This window comes from Schistocerca serialis, chromosome 9 (genome assembly GCF_023864345.2).
Source record: "Schistocerca serialis cubense isolate TAMUIC-IGC-003099 chromosome 9, iqSchSeri2.2, whole genome shotgun sequence".
Classification (NCBI taxonomy): Eukaryota; Metazoa; Arthropoda; class Insecta; order Orthoptera; family Acrididae; genus Schistocerca; species Schistocerca serialis.
The window spans coordinates 212148685-212171795 of NC_064646.1; the positions used below are offsets into that span (position 1 = coordinate 212148685).

A 23111-nucleotide genomic window follows, 5' to 3' on the forward strand; every position below is an offset into this window, starting at 1 on the left:
AACCTGGTAGGGAATCTAGAAAATCTGAAAAGGGAAATACTAAGGCTATAACTGTGCAAAATGAGTGTCAGTGAAGTGGAATCGTAAGAAGACAGAGATTTCTGACGTGACGAATAGAGGTAATATCAACAGCAGCATAAAATGTGTCAATGGAAGTAGGATTCGTTTATAAATAGGAAGGCAGAGGAGAGAATGAATTATAGTGAACAGTTCAGTGATAGAAATATTCTCATCAGAATCGACAGCAAACCAACACCGACAACAACAGTTCAGTTACACATGCGGGTGTCGCAACCAGAAGACGAAAAGATAGAGAAAGTATCCGAGGATATTGAATGAGTATTTCAGAACGTGAAGGGAGATGAATTCCTAATAATCATGGTGGATTCGAGTGTAGTTCTGGGATAAGGAGTAGAAGAAAGAGCCATGGCAGAATATGGGCTTGGCAGTAGGAATGAGAGAGCAGAAAGATTGAGTTCTGCAATAAATTTCAGCTAGTAATGGAGAATACTCTGTTCAAGAATCACAAGAGGAGGTGGTACACCTGGACAAAATCAGAAGATACAGAAAGATTCCAGCTCGCTTACATCATGGTCGAACAGAGATTCTGAAAAGATATACACTCCTGGAAATTGAAATAAGAACACCGTGAATTCATTGTCCCAGGAAGGGGAAACTTTATTGACACATTCCTGGGGTCAGATACATCACATGATCACACTGACAGAACCACAGGCACATAGACACAGGCAACAGAGCATGCACAATGTCGGCACTAGTACAGTGTATATCCACCTTTCGCAGCAATGCAGGCTGCTATTCTCCCATGGAGACGATCGTAGAGATGCTGGATGTAGTCCTGTGGAACGGCTTGCCATGCCATTTCCACCTGGCACCTCAGTTGGACCAGCGTTCGTGCTGGACGTGCAGACCGCGTGAGACGACGCTTCATCCAGTCCCAAACATGCTCAATGGGGGACAGATCCGGAGATCTTGCTGGTCAGGGTAGTTGACTTACACCTTCTAGAGCACGTTGGGTGGCACGGGATACATGCGGACGTGCATTGTCCTGTTGGAACAGCAAGTTCCCTTGCCGGTCTAGGAATGGTAGAACGATGGGTTCGATGACGGTTTGGATGTACCGTGCACTATTCAGTGTCCCCTCGACGATCACCAGTGGTGTACGGCCAGTGTAGGAGATCGCTCCCCACACCATGATGCCGGGTGTTGGCCCTGTGTGCCTCGGTCGTATGCAGTCCTGATTGTGGCGCTCACCTGCACGGCACCAAACACGCATACGACCATCATTGGCACCAAGGCAGAAGCGACTCTCATCGCTGAAGACGACACGTCTCCATTCGTCCCTTCATTCACGCCTGTCGCGACACCACTGGAGGCGGGCTGCACGATGTTGGGGCGTGAGCGGAAGACGGCCTAACGGTGTGCGGGACCGTAGCCCAGCTTCATGGAGACGGTTGCGAATGGTCCTCGCCGATACCCCAGGAGCAACAGTGTCCCTAATTTGCTGGGAAGTGGCGGTGCGGTCCCCTACGGCACTGCGTAGGATCCTACGGTCTTGGCGTGCATCCGTGCGTCGCTGCGGTCCGGTCCCAGGTCGACGGGCACGTGCACCTTCCGCCGACCACTGGCGACAACATCGATGTACTGTGGAGACCTCACGCCCCACGTGTTGAGCAATTCGGCGGTACGTCCACCCGGCCTCCCGCACGCCCACTATACGCCCTCGCTCAAAGTCCGTCAACTGCACATACGGTTCACGTCCACGCTGCCGCGGCATGCTACCAGTGTTAAAGACTGCGATGGCGCTCCGTATGCCACGGCAAACTGGCTGACACTGACGGCGGCGGAGCACAAATGCTGGGCAGCTAGCGCCATTCGACGGCCAACACCGCGGTTCCTGGTGTGTCCGCTGTGCCGTGCGTGTGATCATTGCTTGTACAGCCCTCTCGCAGTGTCCGGAGCAAGTATGGTGGGTCTGACATACCGGTGTCAATGTGTTCTTTTTTCCATTTCCAGGAGTGTATACAATCACAATTTCTGATATCACTGGGGGAAGTGGCAACCAAACGACTATTCAGATTGGTGTACATCATCTATGACACTCGCGACGTACCACAAGACTTTCGAAAATACATCATGCACACAATTCCGAAGGCAACAAGAGCTGATGCGTAGGAGAACTATCACACAATCAGCTTTTCAGCTCATGAAAACAAGTTGCTGACGAGAATAATATATAGAGAAGAATGAAACGAAAATTGAGGATCTGTTAGACAATTACCAGTTTGGCTTTAGGAAAGGTAAAGGCATCTTGAATGCAGTTCTGACGTTGTACTTGACAATGGAAGCAAGACTAAAGAAAAATCGAGACACGGTCGTAGGATTTGTCGACCAGGACAGAGCGTACGGTAATTTAAAATGGTGCAAGCTGACCGAAAGTCTGGGAAAAATTGGAGTAAGCTATAGGGACAGACAGGTAATATACAATATGTACAAGAACCACGAGGGAGCAGTGATATTGGAAGACGAAGAAAGGGGATCTTGTATTAAAAAGAATGTATATACAGAAGAAGCAATGACGGAAATAAAAGTAACGATCAAGAGTGAAATTGGAATTCATGGTGAAAGAATATCAATGATAAGATTCGCGAATGACATTGCTGTCCCCAGTGAAAGTGAAGAAGAATTATTGGATATGTTGAATGGAATGAACAGTCTAATGAGTACATAATGTGGATTGAAAGTAAACCGAAGAATGACGAAAGTAATGAGAAGTATCAGCAATGAGAATAGCGAGAAACTGAACATAAAAAATATTGGTCACGAATTAGAGAAAGTTAAGGAATTCCGATATGCAGCAAAATAACCTGTAACGGACGAAGTAAGGGCGTAAAATCTAGAATAGCACAGGCAAAAAGGGCATTCCTGGCCTAAAAAGTCTGCTAGTATTAGTCATAGGCCTTAATTCGAAGTAGAAATCTCTGGGAAGGTACGTTTGGGACACAATAATGTATGTAGTGAATTATGGACTATAGACAGTGGGAAAACTGGAAAAGAAGAGAATCGGAGTATTTAATATGTGGTGCTACAGAAGAACGTTGAAAATTGTTGACTGATGAAGTATCGAATGAGGAGGTCTATGCAAACTCGGCGATGAAAGGGACATATGGAAAACAGTGACAAGAAGAAGAGGAAAATAGAGACTGGACTACATATAACATGTAATTGAGGATGTACTTTGCAAGCGCATTCTGAGATGAAGAGGTTGGAACAAGAGAGGAATTCGTGGTAGGCTGAATGAAACCCGTCAGAAGACTGACGGGAGAAAAAGACGAAAAAAAGTACGATTGGTAGGTTAGAGATACGCAATGCAATTCCCAAGCACAGATAAAACTACTCTAGCAGACGGAACCGTTCATTATAGGCTCTTTGAGACGTACGTGTGTTTATCGACTCGCAAATGAATACATGACGTGAAAGTTGTCGGCAGCAGAAGATTTTCAGCGTCAATGGGGAAAAAACATGTTGGACTTGTGTCGGAGCTGTTATGTCGCAGATCTACTATAATTTCACTTGCCGTGAGCTCAGTTACCATAACTAACGTGTGAGCGACAAGTTATACTACAATGAGGCATGAAGCCTCCTTTCATTACAGTTGCCTGTACTGTGATCAGTAAAACACTATTATAGAAAAACAGCTGTCCCCGTAAGACAAATATGAAAATAGAAATTATCATCGTGCAACTATAAGACCACACAAATAACGTCTTTTTTACATTGTGACGATGTTGTAGATTCAACTATTTGCAATGAGAGAGCTATGCACGCATAGTTGCATTTTATTGGACAACAATTTCACACTGCATTGGACAGCATTTTCACTACCTTGTATAGTCTGATGCATTTACAACTGCACTAATCGTTAGTAGAGATTATCTTAGAGACATCTTGAGTAATAACCGCAGCTATTGTAATTAATTTATTTAATCACTGGTTTTATAGCCTACAAACCACTTCATCAGGTTAGATACATTAAACCATGAAATCAAAGATGCAACATGGATGGGACCCAACATACAAGGTAGTGTGTGTCTTAGAGGCACCGGATGCCACCTTTGGAGACACTATTCCTCGCTACTTCCATCTGTTGTCGCAGCCATCTGTGGGACGTACAGTGAGGTGAAAAAAGCCATGGTATGTATTCAAATATCGTGTCAGACATCCTTTTGCCTGATGTAGTGCAGCAGCTCGACGTGGCATGGGCACATTGTAAATCACGCATTGGAGAAGTATGTGCCGAAAAAGCGGGTTACGGACGGAAAAGACCCACCGTGGTTTAATAGCGCAATTCGGAAAATGCTCAGGAAGCAAAGACAGTTGCACTCGCGGTACAAGAAAGATCGTGAGAATGAGGACAGGCAAAAGTTAGTAGAGACTCGTGCCGCTGTAAAAAGAGCGATGCGAGAAGCATACAACCACTACCACCGTCATACCTTAGCAAAAGATCTTGCTGAAAACCCAAGGAAATTCTGGTCTTACGTAAAATCGGTAAGCGGGTCGAAGGCTTCCATCCAGTCACTCACTGATCAGTCTGGCCTGGCAATGGAAGACAGCAAAACGAGAGCTCAAATTTTAAATTTTGCATTTGAGAAATCTTTCACGCAGGAGGATCGTACAAACATACCGCCGTTTGAGTCTCGTACAGATTCCCGAGTGGAGGACATAGTAATAGACATCCCTGGGGTTGTGAAGCAGCTGAATGGGTTGAAAATAAATAAATCGCTAGGTCCTGATGGGATTCCAATTCGGTTTTACAGAGAGTACTCTACTGCATTGGCTCCTTACTTAGCTTTCATTTATCGCGAATCTCTTGCCCAACGTAAAGTCCCGAGCTACTGGAAAAAAACACAGGTGACGCCTGTATATAAGAAGGGTAGATGGACGGATCCTCAAAATGACGGACCAATATCCTTAACATCGGTTTGTTGCAGGATTCTCGAACATATTCTCAGTTCGAATATAATGAATTTCCTTGAGACAGAGAAGTTGCTGTCCATGCATCAGCACGGCTTTAGAAAGCATCGCTCCTGCGAAACGCAACTCGCCCTTTTTCCACATGATATCTTGCGAACCATGGATGAAGGGTATCAGACGGATGCCATATTTCTTGACTTCCGGAAAGCGTTTGACTCGGTGCCCCACTGCAGACTCCTAACTAAGGTACGAGCATATGGGATTGGTTCCCAAAATATGTGAGTGGCTCGAAGACTTCTTAAGTAATAGAACCCAGTACGTTGTCCTCGATGGTGAGTGTTTATCGGAGGTGAGGGTATCATCTGGAGTGCCCCAGGGAAGTGTGGTAGGTCCGCTGTTGTTTTCTATCTTCATAAATGATCTTTTGGATAGAGTGGATAGCAATGTGCGGCTGTTTGCTGATGATGCTGTGGTGTACGGGAAGGTGTCGTCGTTGAGTGACTGTAGGAGGATACAAGATGACTTGGGCAGGATTTGTGACTGGTGTAAAGAATGGCAGGTAACTCTAAATATAGATAAATGTGAATTAATGCAGATGAATAGGAAAAAGAATCCCGTAATGTTTGAATACGACATTAGTAGTGTAGCGCTTGACAGTCAAGTCGATTAAATATTTGGGCGCAACATCGCAGAGAGATATGAAGTGGGACAAGCACGTAATGTCAGTTGTGGGGAAGGCGGAGAGTCGTCTTCGGTTCATTGGTAGAATTTTGGGAAGAAGTTTTTCATCTGTAAAGGAGACCGCTTATAAAACACTAATACGACCTATTCTTGATTACTTCTCGAGCGTTTGGAATCCCTATCAGGTCGGTTTGAGGGAGGAAATAGAAGCAATTAAGAGGTGGGCTGCTAGATTTGTTACTGGTAGGTTTGATCATCACGCGAGTGTTGCGGAAATGCTTCAGGAACTCGGGTGGGAGTCTCTGGAGGAAAGGAGGCGTTCTCTTCGTGAATCTCTACTGAGGAAATTTAGAGAACCAGCATTTGAGGCTGACTGCAGTACAATTTTCCTGCCGCCAACTTACATTTCGCGGAAAGACCACAAAGATAAGAGAGATTAGGGCTCGTACAGAGGCATATAGGCAGTCATTTTTCCCTCGTTCTGTTTGGGAGTGGAACAGGGAGATAAGATGCTAGTTGTGGTACGAGGTACCCTCCGCCACGCACCGTATGGTGGATTGCGAAGTATGTATGTAGATGTAGATGTAGACCCAGCAAGTCGCTGGAAGCCCCCTGCAGGAATATTGAACTATGCTGTCTCTATAGCCGATCACAAATGCGAACGTTTTGCCGACGCACGATTTTGTGCAGGAACTGTCCTCTCGTTTATGCCCCATAAATGTTCGATGGGATTCATGTCGAGTCACCTGAGTAGCCAAATAATTCGCTAGAATTGTCCAGAATACACTTCAAACCAAATGTGAACAGTTGTGGCGCATTGTCATCCATAAAAATTCCGTGGTTCGGGAACATGAAGTACATGAACGGCTGCAAATGGTCTCAGCTGTCTCAGTTGAGCCAGAGGACGCTTTCCACGAGATGCGATAATAAAGTAATGAAACTGATGTAAAAAAAAAGTTGGTTACCGTTTTAGTCAAGGTTAGTTTTATCTCCTTCAGAGTAGTTCCCTTCTGATTGCACACACTTTTTCCAGCGCTTCTGCCATTGATGATAACATTTCTGGAACTTATCTTCTGTAATATCCTCCAAGACCCTCCTCACAGCTGTTTGGACATCGTGGGTTGGAAAATGGTGTCCCTTGACTCTTGGAAATAGAAAAAAGTCGCACGGAGTGATATCTGGTGAATAAGGTGGCTGTGGTAGTACTGAAATTTGTTTTGAGGTTAAAAATTGCTGTACTGACAGAGCAGTATGGGATGGCGCATTATCGTGATGAAGAATCCAATTATTAGCGTTGTTGGCACGGACACGAAGAATTCTTTTACGAAGTCTTTCTAAGATTTCTTTGTAGTAATATTGCTTAACTGTTTGTACAGGAGGCACCCACTCTTTATGAACAATTCCCTTGGAATCAAAGAAGCACACAAGCATGCATTTCACTTTAGACTTTGACATGCGAGTTTTTTTTGGTCTGTGTGATCCCTTTGAGCACCATTGCGAAATTTGGCGTTTCGTCTCTGGATCGTACTGAAAACACCAACTTTCATCACCAGTGATAACACGGCTCAACAATTCTGGATTGATTTCCGTTTGCTCTAACAGATCGGCTGCCACATTTTTTCGTGTTCCTCGCTGTTGTGGTGTGAGATTTTTGGGGACCATTTCTGCACAGATCTTTCTCATACCAAGATCTTCAGATATTATTAGACGAACCGTTTCTCGATTGATGTTCAGTTCTTCTGCAAGCATTTTCACGCATAATCTTCTATCAGATCGTACGAGTTCACGCACTCTGGCCAAGTTGACAACCGACCGTGAGGTTGATGGTTGTCCACTGCTGTCTTCGTCCTCAATATTCGTTCTGCGTTCACTAAACATTTTATGCCAACGAAAAACTTGAGCTCTTGACATAACCTCCTCTCCAAAAGCCTTCTGAAGCTTACTATAAGTTGTCGTCACGTTTTCACCCAATTTAACGCAAAAAGAAATGGCACACCGTTGCGAAATATTATGCGGTTCCATTTCCATGACGAGAGACACAAACACGTGTTAATTTATTACAGCACAACTCAGACTGAGCAGTTGCATCGATGTGCCACTTGGACTAGAAGCAGCTTATAGACCAAGGTGAAAGATATTGTGCCTACGCAAGCCTGCAGGGTTGCCACATCTTGCAAAGAAAATCAGTCTCATTACTTTATTGGCGCACCTCGTATTCCATGTAAACAGAGCTCACATCAACATGGAGCCACTGGCAGCTTGCACAGACCCTAGTTGACAACTTGGGTCCATGGCTTCGTGGAGTCTGCGCCACACGAACCCTATCATCAGCTCTTACCAAATGAAATCGGAATTCACCTAATCAGGCCGCAGTTTTCCAGTCTTCTAGGGTCCAATCTATATGATCACGAGCCCAGGAGAGGTGCTGCAGGCAACGTGCTGCTGGCAAAGGCAGTCGCGTCGGCCGCCTACTGCCTTAGCCCATTAACACGAAATTTCGCCATACTGTTCTAAAGCCCACTCTACACAGGAACAACACTGGCGACCAGAACTGGCTGGGACAGTGGGCTTACATAAGAAGACAGAAATGGGTTCCAGTGAAACTTTTCTAGTGATAGACAGTACTACGGTCGCAGGTTCGAATCCTGCCTCGGGCATGGATGTGTATGATGTCCTTAGGTTAGTTAGGTTTAATTAGTTTTAAGTTCTAGGCGACTGATGACCTCAGAAGTTGAGTCGCATAGTGCTCAGAGCCATTTGAACCATTTGATAGACAGTAGCTGGTTTGTATACGGATGTAATAAGTGCAAGTGTGTCCGAGGATGTGTGATAACATTCAGGAGACTGACCAAGAGTATGAGGGAGCTGTTGATGAGGCTGTGAGTGAGAGGCTGAAACTGTACATTGTGCTAGTGAAGAGCTTCAAGAAACATAAACCAATAATAGGTCGTGCTGGATTAAAGACTCGGTGCATCATAGAGATCAGCTGAGAACTTTGTCTACAGTATTTCGGGAAGATTCCGAGCAGGATTCTCTAGAATACAAGAGAATTATGAGAATGAGTGTGGGACAATTTAAAAAACTGTGTAATTTAATTGAATATAAAATATCGAAAGCAGGTATGGGAATGAGAAATGCCATTCCTGCCCGTCCAAAACTAGAGGCCTGATGACTTATCGTTAGTGGGCACAGCAACCAATGGAAGAACGAATGACGCGAATGTATTCCGATTGTTCTCGCTTTAGTCAGCATAAGACAATACTACATAATAAGATTAAAAACAGCCGACCAGTTGCAATGGATAAAGTAATCTTTACCTAGGTTTCGACAGATTTAAATCTATCTTCTTCAGAAGGCGGCAGTATTACATTAATATGGAATGATATGTCATTGTCGTTTTTACAAATATCTGCATAGATCCATTAGTCCAAATAAAATATAGCCCTGAAAATAGGGTTTTTTTATTTTTATTTTTATTTATTTTTTTATTTTTTTATTTGACAAACCCTATTTTCGGGGCTATATTTTATTTGGACTAATGGATCTATGCAGATATTTGTAAAAACGACAATGACATATCATTCCATATTAATGTAATACTGCCGCCTTCTGAAGAAGATAGATTTAAATCTGTCGAAACCTAGGTAAAGATTACTTTGTCCATTGCAACTGGTCGGCTGTTTTTAATCTTATTACGTGGAACCGTTGCTGTTGCGCAGCTATGTTTAAAATACTGAATACTACATAACATTTTTCTAATAAACACTTTACAGAAGTCATCGGATACCTCCTAATATCATGTCAGACTTACTTTAACCCGGCTTAGTGCATTAACTCGACGAGGCATGGACTCTTACGAGCCGTTCCAAGTCCGCTGCAGGAAAACTGAGCCATGCTGCCTCTATAGCCGTGCATAATTGCGAAAGCGTTGCCTGTGTATGATTTTGTGCACAAAATTAGTGCTCCATTATGTCTCATAAATGTCTGATGTGCTTCTTGTCGGACGATCTGGGTGACCAAATGATTCTCTCGAATTGTCCAGAATGTTCTTCAGACTAATCACGAACAATTGTGGGTCGCTGACATGGAGCAATATCATCCACAAAAAATTCCACCGTTGTATCGGAATGTGAAGTCCATAAATGGCTCGAAATGGCCTCCTTGTAGCCGAACATATCCATTTCCAGTGAATGATCGGTTCAGTTGGACCAGAGGACTCAGCCTATTCCACATAAACGCATCCCAAACCACTACAGAGCCACAAACAGCGTGCACGTTGCCTGGTTAACAACTTGGCTTCGTGGAATCTTCGCCACATTCTAACCCTACCATCAGCTCCTACTAACTGAAATCGGAACTGATCTGACCAAGCCACAGTTCTCCAGTCGTCTGGAGTCTAACCCATATGGTCACGAGTCCAGGTGAGGCGCTGCAGGCGACTAGTGTCGGTCTTTTGCTGCCTTCACTCCTTTAAGCGTTCAGAGTCTGTTAATTTCCGTTGTGCGACCATAATAAGGTCGAACACTTTTCAGATGAATCACATGGGTACAAATGGCAGCTCCGTCAATGCACTGCCCTTGTATGCCATGTGTACGCGGTACTACCGCAATTCGTGTGTGTGTATATCAGTTTTCCATGATATTAGTCACCTCAGTCTCTTTTGAGTGATGACGCTTTCCCTTTGCCACCGAACTTAATGAAACGATATTTGATATTTCGCGAACGTAAATTCATATGTGCTTTTCCATTCTCGCAGAATAGTGGAAAACGAATTTGGTATAGTTGCAGCAAGATTTATTGTCTTTGGAAAAGAAATCAAAGTTGAGTTAGAAACAATAAATTTGACTGTACAATGTACTCCCCAAACTGGTTACGAACAACGTCGCCAGCAACCTATGTTGAAAGAGAATTGGTTGAAAATGATGACACTGACACCAGTTTGTTTCACCCCAACAAGCGGCGTTCCACTGGAACAGAACTTCCGTCACTGATAGCGGCTGGCTCCATAAACACACAGTGCAAAATTACTTGGGAAACGAGGAAGGAACTGGCTGAGTACTTCAGGGGTGAACGACGAATGTCTTGGTAGATGAATGCTGCTGGCATGTAATAAGTGGCACAGCAGATGTACTTAGGCCCTAAGTAGTTATCGACAAACTCTGTAAAATAAACTGTTCTGAACGTCTTACTAGTGTTATTGTGCAGTGGGTAACAATGTTTGTTTAGACAGTAAGAGGTCCATGACTAAGGAATTTATTGCTAGCGCACTCGAGCAGATGTAACTTCGATGGATTGCTCCCTGCGATATGTAAGCTACAATAGAATCGCAGACCAGAGAGCAGCGTCGGCAGTAGTCGTAGTAGTAGTAGTAGTAGAGTAATAGTAGCTCGCAGTCGGGCGATGGGGCCAGGTCGCTTATAGAGAGCAGTTGTCGAGTTGTATAGCTCACAGAGAGCACTTGTGTCCAGTGTTGTAGCTCGAGAAGGAAGTAGAGTTATGGAATTAGCAAGGCCGGTCGTGGAGAACGATGGCGGTGCCTGAGCGATGTAGTATAAGGTAAAAGCAAAAATTATTGTTCTTTACTGCCTCGCGCATATGTTAATTGCTACAACTGATTTTTGTACTATTGTTGTATCAAAGTCTCACGTAAATATTTTCAAAAAATCTTTCAATGACAATCTTTCTTATAAAGATAACTTTTGACAGTCATTCATCTGAATTTAAAGTTTTTACTAATTTCTCCTATCCATAGTCATGCCAGTTATCGTAAAGAAAATCAGTTGTTTTTCATACGTAACAAAATGAAGTGGCCAGCATTGCACTGGGCTCTGCCAGAAAAATTTCTTATAGAAGCAGATGTATACGCGTTATCCGGCGACATCATTGAGGTAAGAATTTTCAGTTTATTCAGAATAATTTTTCAGGGCCATGACGCAGCACTGCTGACGTGCAATTTAGTTTCACAGTCAGTTAATTATTGAAACGTTACATTACGAGACTTCTTTGGATAAGTTATATATGAGTCACATTTTTTTGGGAGGTTAGTCACTTTTTTTATTGGGAGGTTACGGAATTTATCTGTTGAGAGGTTACAAGATGTTAACAGCTGATTACACTGAAAACGCTGCAAAATATTTTAAGACGGTATGGCTTCGTAGTCATAGTCGTTTGATGTAGCCTAGTATCTTATTAAAATAAATACTCTGAAGAGTGTTCTCTTTTGAAGTAATTGTTATTATACTTTTCTCCTTGTGTTTATAAATACAGTTGTTGCTTTCTTTTCCATTTTAATACATAATAGAAATTATATGACCTTAGGACTAGAAGGTGACAATTAATTGAATATCTATTTACTAATTTACCTGGGCTCACGATTGTCATTTGACACACACAAGGATTAAAAACCAAATTCGATGCTGATCTCATCGTGATGACTACATCTCTCATTGAGATGGCCAGCTGCAGTGAACCATGGTAGCTTCGGTACGCAGATGGCAGTGCCCGCTCCGCTTGTCTTGAGGAACTCACTTTCAAGAGTTCAGCTCTATACGTGGCCTTTGTAGCCTTTATCGGGCTCTCAAAAAACCCACGTCGGGAACTGAGACCGCTAGTTCCACTAAGTCACTCTTTAAATTCATCACAGAACTCTCCGTCTTTGCCTTGTTGGCATAATCACAATGACAAATGTTCCATAGTTTACATAAATTTCTAAAAATATACTTATATTGTTCACAATCCATTTTACACTAGCAGTCTGTTTTGACTGCGCTTCTCCATACACTGAAGACATTTTGCAACGAAAGTATAACACGCACAACGGTAGTGCCTAGTGTTCTACTGACAGTCCAGTAATGGCTGCCACCAGATAATGTGACCGTGTTACTGGACCTTTGACGTCAACTAATCTCAAAACTGCTTGAGTTTGCTGGTCGCGAGCAGACTACTCCACGGCGATGCCGAAATACTTCTACACATGGAGACAGTGGAGGGATAATTACTTGCTCCCAGTGTGGCTAGTATTACTGGCTGCCATTACTGTCCCTGTGTGCAGGGGGCTTAACGTCTCGTACGTTCGTCGTACGTGCCACATTGATTTCTGCAGTTGTTTCACGCAGTGTTGCTTTTCTGTTAGCACCGACAATCCTATGGAAACGCCGGTGCTCTCGGCCGTTAAGTGAAGATCGTCGTCCAGTGAGTTGTCGGTGATGAGAAGTAATGCTTGAAATTTTGTCTTCTCGGTACATTCTTGGCCCTGTAGATCTCGGAATATTGAACACACTCCATTCCGCGTTCAAAGTCTGTTAATTCACATAGTATGGCCATAATCACGTCGGAAAACTTTTCACTTGAATCACCTGAGTACAAGTGACGACTCTGCCAATATATCTCGTGTACATGATACTACCGCCATTGACAGTGACCGGGCCAAATATCTCACGAAGTAAGCATCATTTCTAAGTTGAAGGATATTTGCTATCGTGATCCACCGACAATGCCTGATAACATGCGTCAGCGAATTGTCAATGCATGTGCGAACATTACGGAAGGCGAACTACTCTCTGTTGAGAGGAATGTAGTTACACGTATTGCCAAATGCATTGAAGTTGACGGACATCATTTTGAGCATTTATTGCAATAATGTGGTATTTAAAGGTAACCAGCCTGTAACAGCATGAAGTCTCAGAAATGATAAGCGCACAAAGGTACATGTATCACATTGGAACAACCGAAAAAAAAATGTTCAAAGGTACCTACGTTCTGTATTTTAATTTAAAAAACCTACCTGTTACCAACTGTTCGTCTAAAATTGTGAGCCATATGTTTGTGACTATTACAGTGCCATCTATCACAAAGCGATAAAAGTGGTCCAACTAAAACATTCATATTTCTTTACGTACTACACGAATATGTAATAAAAATGAGGGTTCGTATATAAAAAAACGCAGTTGATATCCGTTTGACCTATGGCAGCGCCATCCAGCGGGCCAACCATAGCGCCATTTAGTTTCCCCCTTCAAGCTAGACAAGTTTCGTTCTTTGTAGTTTTTTCGTTTGACGCTTATTTCGTGAGATATTTGACCAGGTCACGATCAATGGACCACCCTGTATGTGTAAATATCCTGCGGTGCTCAATCACACTGGTCGATGGACACCTCGATCCTGGCTTCTTAATTGTGCTGCACTCTGCAAGCCATCCTACGAAGTGAAGTGAGGAGTACGGTGGGCATCACTACCATCTGCCCGACTTGATGTTCCATTCTCAGATGGTGCACAGAAAGAACAAACGTCTGTGAGCCTCTGTATCATTGAAATTTCTCCCCATAGACGGTTCACAGAGTTTATGTGGCAGGAAGTAATACTTTGTTTGACCCTTCTTTGAACCTATACTCTCTGAATATTAATAGTAAGTTTGTCTTTTAGCGTCCGCCACAGCAGTTGTATGAGTTAGTTGACATCGCATTTAATCTAGTACAGTAAAATTTCTTTTTATTCTTGTGACCAGGTGGCAAAACGGAAGACTGGAAGAGTATCCTGGACGTGAACGTGCTGGGTCTGAGCATCTGCACCAGAGAGGCCGTGCAGGACATGCTAAGCAGGGGCGTCGAGGACGGCTTCATCATCCATATCAACAGGTGAGCTTGTGGCAGGCCCTATGCCGGGAATGTATTCTTAATTTTATTCAGTTACGTATTTATGTTGTTTCTGTAGCTTGCAGTCTAACATACATAGTTTTGGCACAGATTTTCGATCGTGAGAAAACGTCTGAAAGAGTTTCTCACGCTTAGTGAGCACCAGTTGCATCGGGTGCAAAAAAGCAGAAGAGATCATTGTCGATGCTAAAATGTTTTCTCACGGATAAGTGTTACGTAAAGCCCTAACATACAATCTCGTAAACATTCAGCACACTTTTTACGGGTAAAAATGCCTTCATACATGAGAAAAAAACTGAGCAAGCTCATCTACACAAAACTGTTTAGCTTTTTAAGCCGACAAACGTTAATGAAGTTTAAAATACACTGAAGTGACAAATATCATAAGACTCTTCCTAATATCCTGTTGTACCTCCTTTTCTCCAGTATAGTTTAGCAAGTCGATGTGGCATGGACTCAACAAGCCATTGGACGTCCCTGTACAAATATTACCTCTACAGCCGTCCAGTAGTGAAAAACTGTTGTCGGTGCAGGATTTCGTACACGAACTGACCTCTCGATTAAGTCCCATAAATATTCGATGCAATTCATGTCGGGCGATCTGTCTGGCCAAATCTTTAGTTCGAATTCTACAGAATGTTCTTCAAACCAATCACGAACAATTGTGGCCCAGTGACATGGTGCATTGCCATCCATAAAAATCCCATCGTTGTTCCGGAACATGAAGTCTGTGAATGTTTGCAGATGGTCTCAAAGTAGCTCAACATAAACATTTCCAATAAATGACACAGTACATTCCATATAAACACAGCCCACACTATTATGGGACCACCACCACACCACCAACTTGCGCAGAGGCTTGTTGACAAACTGGGTCCATGGCGTCGCGGGGTCTGCGCCACACTCGAAACCTACCATCAGCTGTTATCAATTTAAATTGGGACTCAACTGGCCAGGTTACGGTTTTTCAGTCGTCTAGGGCCCGACCGATATGCTCAAGAGCCCATGAGAGGCGCTCCAGGCAATGTGCTGTTAGTGTTGCTTGCCTGTTAGCGCTGACAAATCCATGCAAACGCCACTGCTAAGGTTGTCAGCCACTGCGTTATCCGTAGTGAGAAGTAATGCCTGAAATTTGGTATTCTCGGCACACTCTTGCCATTATGCTTATTGCTATCTCATGACTGTTCTCATCTGAGTGTATAATACGGCCGACGACGTGTACGCTAAGTAAAAAAGCCAAAGCTACCCAATACCAGCCGAGATCAGCTATATAAATCTTGCTCAGATATTGTAACTCAGTCTTTTATCGTGCAATTTAAGGTAGATGTGTGCTATTATACTCAGAATGATAGCGATCAACGCTACATTGAATCTCAATGTAGACAAGTGTAATGTGCTGTGAATACATAGAAAGAAAGATGCCTTATCATTTAGCTACAACATAGCAGGTCAGCAACTGGAAGCAGTTAATTCCATAAATTACCTGGGAGTACGCATTAAGAGTGATTTAAAATGGAATGATCATATAAAATTGATCGTCGGTAAAGCAGATGCCAGACTGAGATTCATTGGAAGAATCCTAAGGAAATGCAATCCGAAAACAAAGGAAGTAGGTTACAGTACGCTTGTTCGCCCACTGCTTGAATACTGCTCAGCAGTGTGGGATCCGTACCAGATAGGGTTGATAAAAGAAATAGAGAAGATCCAACGGAGAGCAGCGCGCTTCGTTACAGGATCATTTAGTAATCGCGAAAGCGTTACGGAGATGGTAGATAAACTGCAGTGGAAGACTCTGCAGGAGAGACGCTCAGTAGCTCGGTACGGGCTTTTGTTGAAGTTTCGAGAACATACCTTCACCGAGGAGTCAAGCAGTATATTGCTCCCTCCTGCGTATATCTCGCGAAGAGACCATGAGGATAAAATCAGAGAGATTACAGCCCACACAGAAGCATACCGACAATCCTTCTTTCCACGAACAATACGAGACTGGAACAGAAGGGAGAACCGATAGAGGTACTCAAGGTACCCTCCGCCACATACCGTCAGGTGGCTTGCGGAGGATAGATGTAGATGTAACAGTCAAGTAAAGAACTTAATTCCGGACTGAGGTGATTATTTCGGTGCAAATCGCTTTCACTCGAGCTACTAAGTCTTTCAAGCAAGTTCTGTGACTTTGTGTAACTGCCAGAGAGCCGGGTGATGCCTCAGTTGTAAGTGCTAATGTACTAGAGTATAAAAATGTCAGGTCAGTTTTGTGTGAATCCTTTCTCAGGACGATATCGCAAAATCTAGCAGGTCATAGTAAAGACACCTCTCATAGGTTCTCCAATCACTGGACCAAATCAAAGAGGACTCTGTCACGTTCTCCGATCACTGGACCAAATCAAAGTTTACAACAGTAACTATAACAATGCTGTGTATAAACTATTCACTGCCTTCTTGGCACATTAGCAGCCAGTTACTTCTGACGAAGGTGATGGAGATAATGATCGAAAGTTTACCTTTCTGCTCTAATTTGATGCAGCAAGAAAACAGAAAATATCTTAAACATGATGTCGTCACAAAAAACTTTGTTCCTATAATAACACTGTGTCGGAATTATTCCCATGGAAACAATAAACCATCAATAAGCGAAGCTGATACGTTATCGGTACGTGAGTATCCAAAGAATGTTGCGAGGTGGAGTGCAAAAGCATCTCTCAGAAAGTTTAACCAACATTGATTATTAAGTTCAAGTAATTTGTTCCTGTCAATGGTATGAATTAATATGACCATAGCTTATTAGCATTGCCTAGAACGGGCTAAAAGCAATCCAGTAAATCATCACCACTGATTTATGCACTGGCTCTAGATAACGAAAAGTTAGAAATTGTAGTGAGAGAGGAATAACAAAAAGTAGGGAAAAAGATTGAGAAGATGAATGATAAAGTAGCACCTTACGGAATACGCAGCAAAATAGCATTGTACATTTCACGGGTACATTATTATTTGAGATTAATAATCCAGGACTGGGCTCAGGTACTGATTTCACACGCACCTATGATGTTGCAGACTATTTCTAATGTTGCAACCTGTTTCGTAATTTTCAGTATTGTGGGACACGCACCACCGACTTTAGATGTTATGGCGATGTATTCCGCCAGCAAGCACGCCGTCAAAGTGCTACTCGAAGGGCTGAGGAAAGACCTGGTCGCCAAGGGCAGCAAGATACGAGTTGGGGTAAGTTTTCCATTGTATGGCACTCATGCCTAGCAGACCAGGAGCTTTATGTTTTTACGTAAGTGACAGATGAGTATCAGTACTGTCGTGAATCTGTGTTTTGTATGTGTGTGTGTGTGTGTGTGTGTGTGTGTGTGTGTGTGTGTGTGTGTGTTCCAGACACAGCTGTTCTTGCAAATTATCTGAGAACTTGCATTCCAGCAGCTCTTTGTAATGTATCTAACAGAGTACCCTACTTCTCATAAATGAAGAAAAAAAACACGAATTCAACAATTAAAAAACCTATAGGTCAAATAGGGTGTACATAATTGAAGTATAATACACATCACGCATGATCAATAAAAAAAGGAATACCAGTTGAATAATCAGTGTTTGAACATAGACTATCTCGTACACGTACAAACTAGTACAAATCAATATCAAAGCGGATTTACGTAACCCCCAGCACATATCGTTACTTGTGATTTCCGTGTGCTCCATGCGTTGTGAAAGCCATTTGTCTTACAAAGCTGGTCTTTGGATGGCTTTGGGTCTGAATTAAAACCCTGCGAGCAACAACACTGATATAGTGAGCATCCCAAACATGTAATATGAGATCAAATAATAAAATTAAGGTTCATATATTTTGTAATGAATTAATAGCTACATTCTTCCAGAAGGTAGAATGTTTTTATAAGTGTCGAAAAACATGTAAGGGGAGCAGTGCTTGCGAAGCGAGTCAGGCTAGTTTGTAGCCCATCCATATTGTTATTCTCTTTGTACATTGAGCATGCGGTAAAAGAAACCCAGGAGAGATTTGGAACGGGAATTGCAACTCAGCAAAAATAAATCATAACTCGAAGGTTTGCTGATTGGATTCTCATTTTGAAAGAAAAGGCAGTTTAACAGATTGAGTAGTGTCTTGAAAAGAGAGTTGTAGGATGCACATCAACAAAACTAAAACAAGGTTAATGGAATATAGCCGAACTAAATCAGGCGATTCTGAGCGAATTAGACTAGGAAACGAAGATTAGGTTTGCTACTTAGTGATCAAATTAGCTTATGATGGTCGAAACAGGGAGCATATAAAATGCAGACTGGCAATACCAGGAAACGTGTTACTGAAGAGAACTTTATAAGACACTGCGTAAATTTAAGTGTTAGGAAGTCTTTTCTGAAGGTACACTGACAGAAAAAATGGCTACACTAAGAAGGAGTTGTGCGACATACACGGAAGTTGGTAGGTGCGTTTCTAAGTCTGAAAGATGACGTCACTTCACATGTCGCACCAATCATGTAAGAGTGGCGCTAGTAAAGAACCCTGTAAAGGTCTCGAGCGTTAATTACCTTTGAGGATGGACGTGGTGAGTCGAAGTTAGTCAAGAATGCCTGTAAGACGACAAAGACACAGTTATCAACGTGTAACCTCCCAACAGATAAATTCCGTAACCTCGCAATAAAAAGGTGACTAACCTGCCAATAAAAATGTGACTCATATATAACCTTTCAAAGGAAATCTCTAATGTAACCTTTCAATAATTAACTGACTGTGAATCTAAACTGGTAAATAAATCTGGTCGTCAGCAGTGCTGCGTCATGGCCCTGAAAATTATTCTGAAAATCATTCTGAAATCAATGATGTCGCCGGAAAACGCGCATATATCTGCTCCTGTAAGAAATTTTTCTGGCACAGCCCAGTGCAATGCTGGTCACTAGATTTTGTTATATATATAAAAACAACTGATTTTCTCTACGATAATTGGCATGACTATGGATAGGAGAAATTAGTGTTGTTGTTGTTGTGGTCTTCAGTCCTGAGACTGGTTTGATGCAGCTCTCCATGCTTCTCTATCCTGTGCAAGCTTCTTCATCTCCCAGTACCTACTGCAACCTACATCCTTCTGAATCTGCTTAGTGTAGTCATCTCTTGGTCTCCCTCTACGATTTTTACCCTCCACTCTGCCCTCTAGTACTAAATTGGTGATACCTTGATGCCTCAGAACATGTCCTACCAACCGATCCCTTCTTCTAGTCAAGTTGTGCCACAAACTCCTCTTTTCCCCAATTCTGTTTAATACCTCCTCATTGGTTATGTGATCTACCCACCTAATCTTCAGCATTCTTCTGTAGTACCACATTTCGAAAGCTTCTATTCTCTTCTTTTCCAAACTATTTATCGTCCATGTTTCACATCCATACATGGCTACACTCTATATAAACACTTTCAGAAACGACTTCCCGATACTTAAATCTATACTCGATGTTAACAACTTTCTCTTCTTCAGAAACACTTTCCTTGCCATTGCCAGTCTACATTTTATATCCTCTCTACTTCGACCATCATCAGTTATTTTGCTCCCCAAATAGCAAAACTCCTTTACTACTTTAAGTGTCTCATTTCCGAATCTAATTCCCTCAGCATCACCGAGAAATTAGTAAAAACTTTAAATTCTGATGAATTACTGTCAAAAGTTATCTTTATAAGAAAAATTATTATTGAACGATTTTTTGAAAACATTTACATGGTACTTTGATATAACAATAGTACATAAATCAGTTGTAGCAAAAAACATACGCGCGCGGCAATAAAGAAAAATAATATTTTGCTTTTACCTTTTACTACATTGCTCAGGCACCGCCATCGTTCTCCACGACCGACCTTGGTCATTCCGTAACTCTACTGCTCTTCTCGAGCTACAAAACACCACTACTGTACTGCATTGTCCGAACTCCAGGACCCAAGTGCATACAAATCGACAACTGCTCTTTACGAGCGACCTGACCCAACCGGCCGACTGCGAGCTACTACTACTGCTACTGCTGCCGACACTGCTCTCTGGTCTGCGATTCTGTTGTAGCTTACATATCGCAGGCAGCGCGTGAGTGCGCTAGCAATAAATTCCTTACTCATGGACCTCTTACAAACGCTGCACTGAATTTGAAAGAGGCCGTGTAACAGATTTTACGAAAAGCTGCGATATTGCAGTAAGACTTCGTAGGAATGTAGCCGCTGTAAACGACTGCTGACAGCGGTGATCACGAGAATGTACGATCGCAAGAAGAAAGGGCTCCAGACAGTCCGTCACCTGATGGCTTACTCCAAGGACAGCTCCGAGCCAGGCGCCCTGCGGCGTGCATTCCACTGCGCCCAAATCACGGTCATTTGCGACTTCAGTGGTGCCGAGCGATAGCTCACCGGAGGGAAGGGTGGAGGTCTGTTGTGTTTCCTGGTGAATGTTGGTTCTGCCTCGGTGCCAAAGATGGCCATGTTTTGGTTAGAACGAGGCCAGTTCCGTGCAACCAAACTGTCTGCGTGTTAGGCCCATTGGACCAATACCAGGTGTTATTATCTGGGGTGCGATGGGCACGACAGCAGGAGCACTCACCTGGTTATGCCAGGCATCGTAAGTGCAAAATTGTGCGTCAGTATGGTGATTCGATCTGTTGTGCTGTCATTCATAAACAGCATTCCTCAGGATGGTTTCTAGCAAGGCAGCGCTCGACCACGTACCGCTCTTGTAACCCAACACGCTCTACAGAGTTTCGACATGTTGCCTTGACCTGCTCGATCACCTGATCCATCTCCAGTCAAGCGCATAGGGGATATCATTGGTCGACAACTCCAGCGTCATCCACAAACAGCATTAACCGTCCCTGTATTGATCGACCAACAGCAACAGGCATCTGACTACTGTACAATACAATGTGTGCACTTTTGCATGGTTACATTGGATATTATGAAGATTACATGGGTTACTAATGTACCAGCATTTCACATTCGCAATGGCTTTTCTCATACACTACTGGCCATTACAACGCTACACCAAGAAGAAATGCAGATGATAAATGGGTATTCATTGGACAAATATATTATACTAGAACTGACATGTGATTACATTTTCACGCAATTTGGGAGCATAGATCATGAGAAATCAGTACCCAGAACAACCACCTCCGGCCGTAATAACGGCCGTGATACACCTGGACATTGAGTCAACCCAAACAGAGCTTGGATGGCGTGTACAGGTACAGCTGCCCATGCAGCTTCAACACAATACCACAGTTCATCAAGACTAGTGACTAGCGTATTTCGACGAGCCAGTTGCTCGCCACCATTGACCAGATGTTTTCAGTTGGTGAGAGATCTGGAGAATGTGCTGGCCAGGACAGCAGTTGAACATTTCCTGTATCCAGAAAGTCCCGTACAGGACCTGCAACATGCCGTCGTGCATTATCCTGCTGAAATGTAGTGTTTCTCAGGGATCGAATGAAGGGTAGAGCCACGGGTCGTAACACATCTGAAATGTAACGTCCACTGTCCAAAGTGCCGTCAATGCGAACAAGAGGTGACCGAGACGTGTAACCAATGGTACCCCGTACCATCATGCTGGATGATACGCCAGTATGGCGATGACGAATACACGCTTCCAATGTGCGTTCACCGCGATGTCGTCAAACACCGATGCTACCATCATGATGCTGTAAACAGAACCTGGATTCATCCGAAAAAAATCTCGTTTTGCCATTCGTGCACCCAGGTTCGTCTTTGAGTACACCATCACAGGCGTTCCTGTCTGTTCAAATGGTTCAAATGGCTCTGAGCACTATGGGACTTAACTGCTGTGGTCATCAGTCCCCTAGAACTTAGAACTACTTAAACCTAACTAACCTAAGGACATCACACACATCCATGCCCGAGGCAGGATTCGAACCCGCGACCGTAGCGGTCACGCGGTTCCAGACTGAAGCGCCTTTAACCGCACGGCCACACCGGCCGGCGCTCCTGTCTGTGATGCAGCGTCAAGGGTAACCGCAGCCATGGTCTCCGAGTTGATAGTCCATGCTGCTGCAAACGTCGTCGAATTGTTCGTGCAGATGGTTGTTGTCTTGCAAACGTCCCCATCCGCTGACTCAGGGATCGAGACGTGGCTGCACGATCCGTTACAGCCATGCGGATAAGATGCCTGTCATCTCGACTGCTAGTGATACGAGGTCGTTGGGATCCAGCACGGCGTTCCGTATTACCTTCCTGAACCCACCGATTCCATATTCTGCTAACAGTCATTGGATCTCGACCAACGCGATACGATAAACTGCAATCGCGATAGGCTACCTTTATCAAAGTCGGAAACATGATGGTACGCATTTCTCCTCCTTGCATGAGGCATCACAACAACATTTCATCAGGCAACGCCGGTCAACTGCTGTTTGTGTATGAGGAATCGGTTGGAAACGTTCCTCATGTCAGCGCTGATGACCATGCTGTTTAGCGCCCGAAAACCTCCAACCACACACACACACACACCCACCCACCCACACACACACACACACACACAGCACGTTGTAGGTGTCGCCACCGGCGCCAACCTTGTGTGAATGCTCTGAAAAGCTAATCATTTGCATATCACAGCATCTTTTTCCCGTCGGCTAAAATTCGCGTCTGTAGCACTTCATCTTCGTGGTGTAGCAATTTTAATGGCCAGTAGTGTACTTACATTAATCTGTGATCTTGGCATGTTAATCATTTAAATATATTACTAGGCAAATGTATTCCCAAAATTTCATTACTCCGCATTAACTATTTTA

The 23111-nt window shown here is 43.4% G+C and overlaps 1 protein-coding gene across 1 annotated transcript in view; it reads left to right on the forward strand.

Moving 5' to 3' along the window:
• The window catches only part of LOC126419068 (farnesol dehydrogenase-like), a 58272-nt gene that overhangs the window by 14983 nt on the left and 20178 nt on the right, over positions 1–23111 (forward strand). The window contains exons 3-4 of the mRNA XM_050086149.1: positions 14180–14309; positions 17417–17546. Of these exons, the coding sequence (XP_049942106.1) occupies positions 14180–14309; positions 17417–17546 (260 nt within the window). The remainder of the gene's footprint in view (positions 1–14179; positions 14310–17416; positions 17547–23111) is intronic.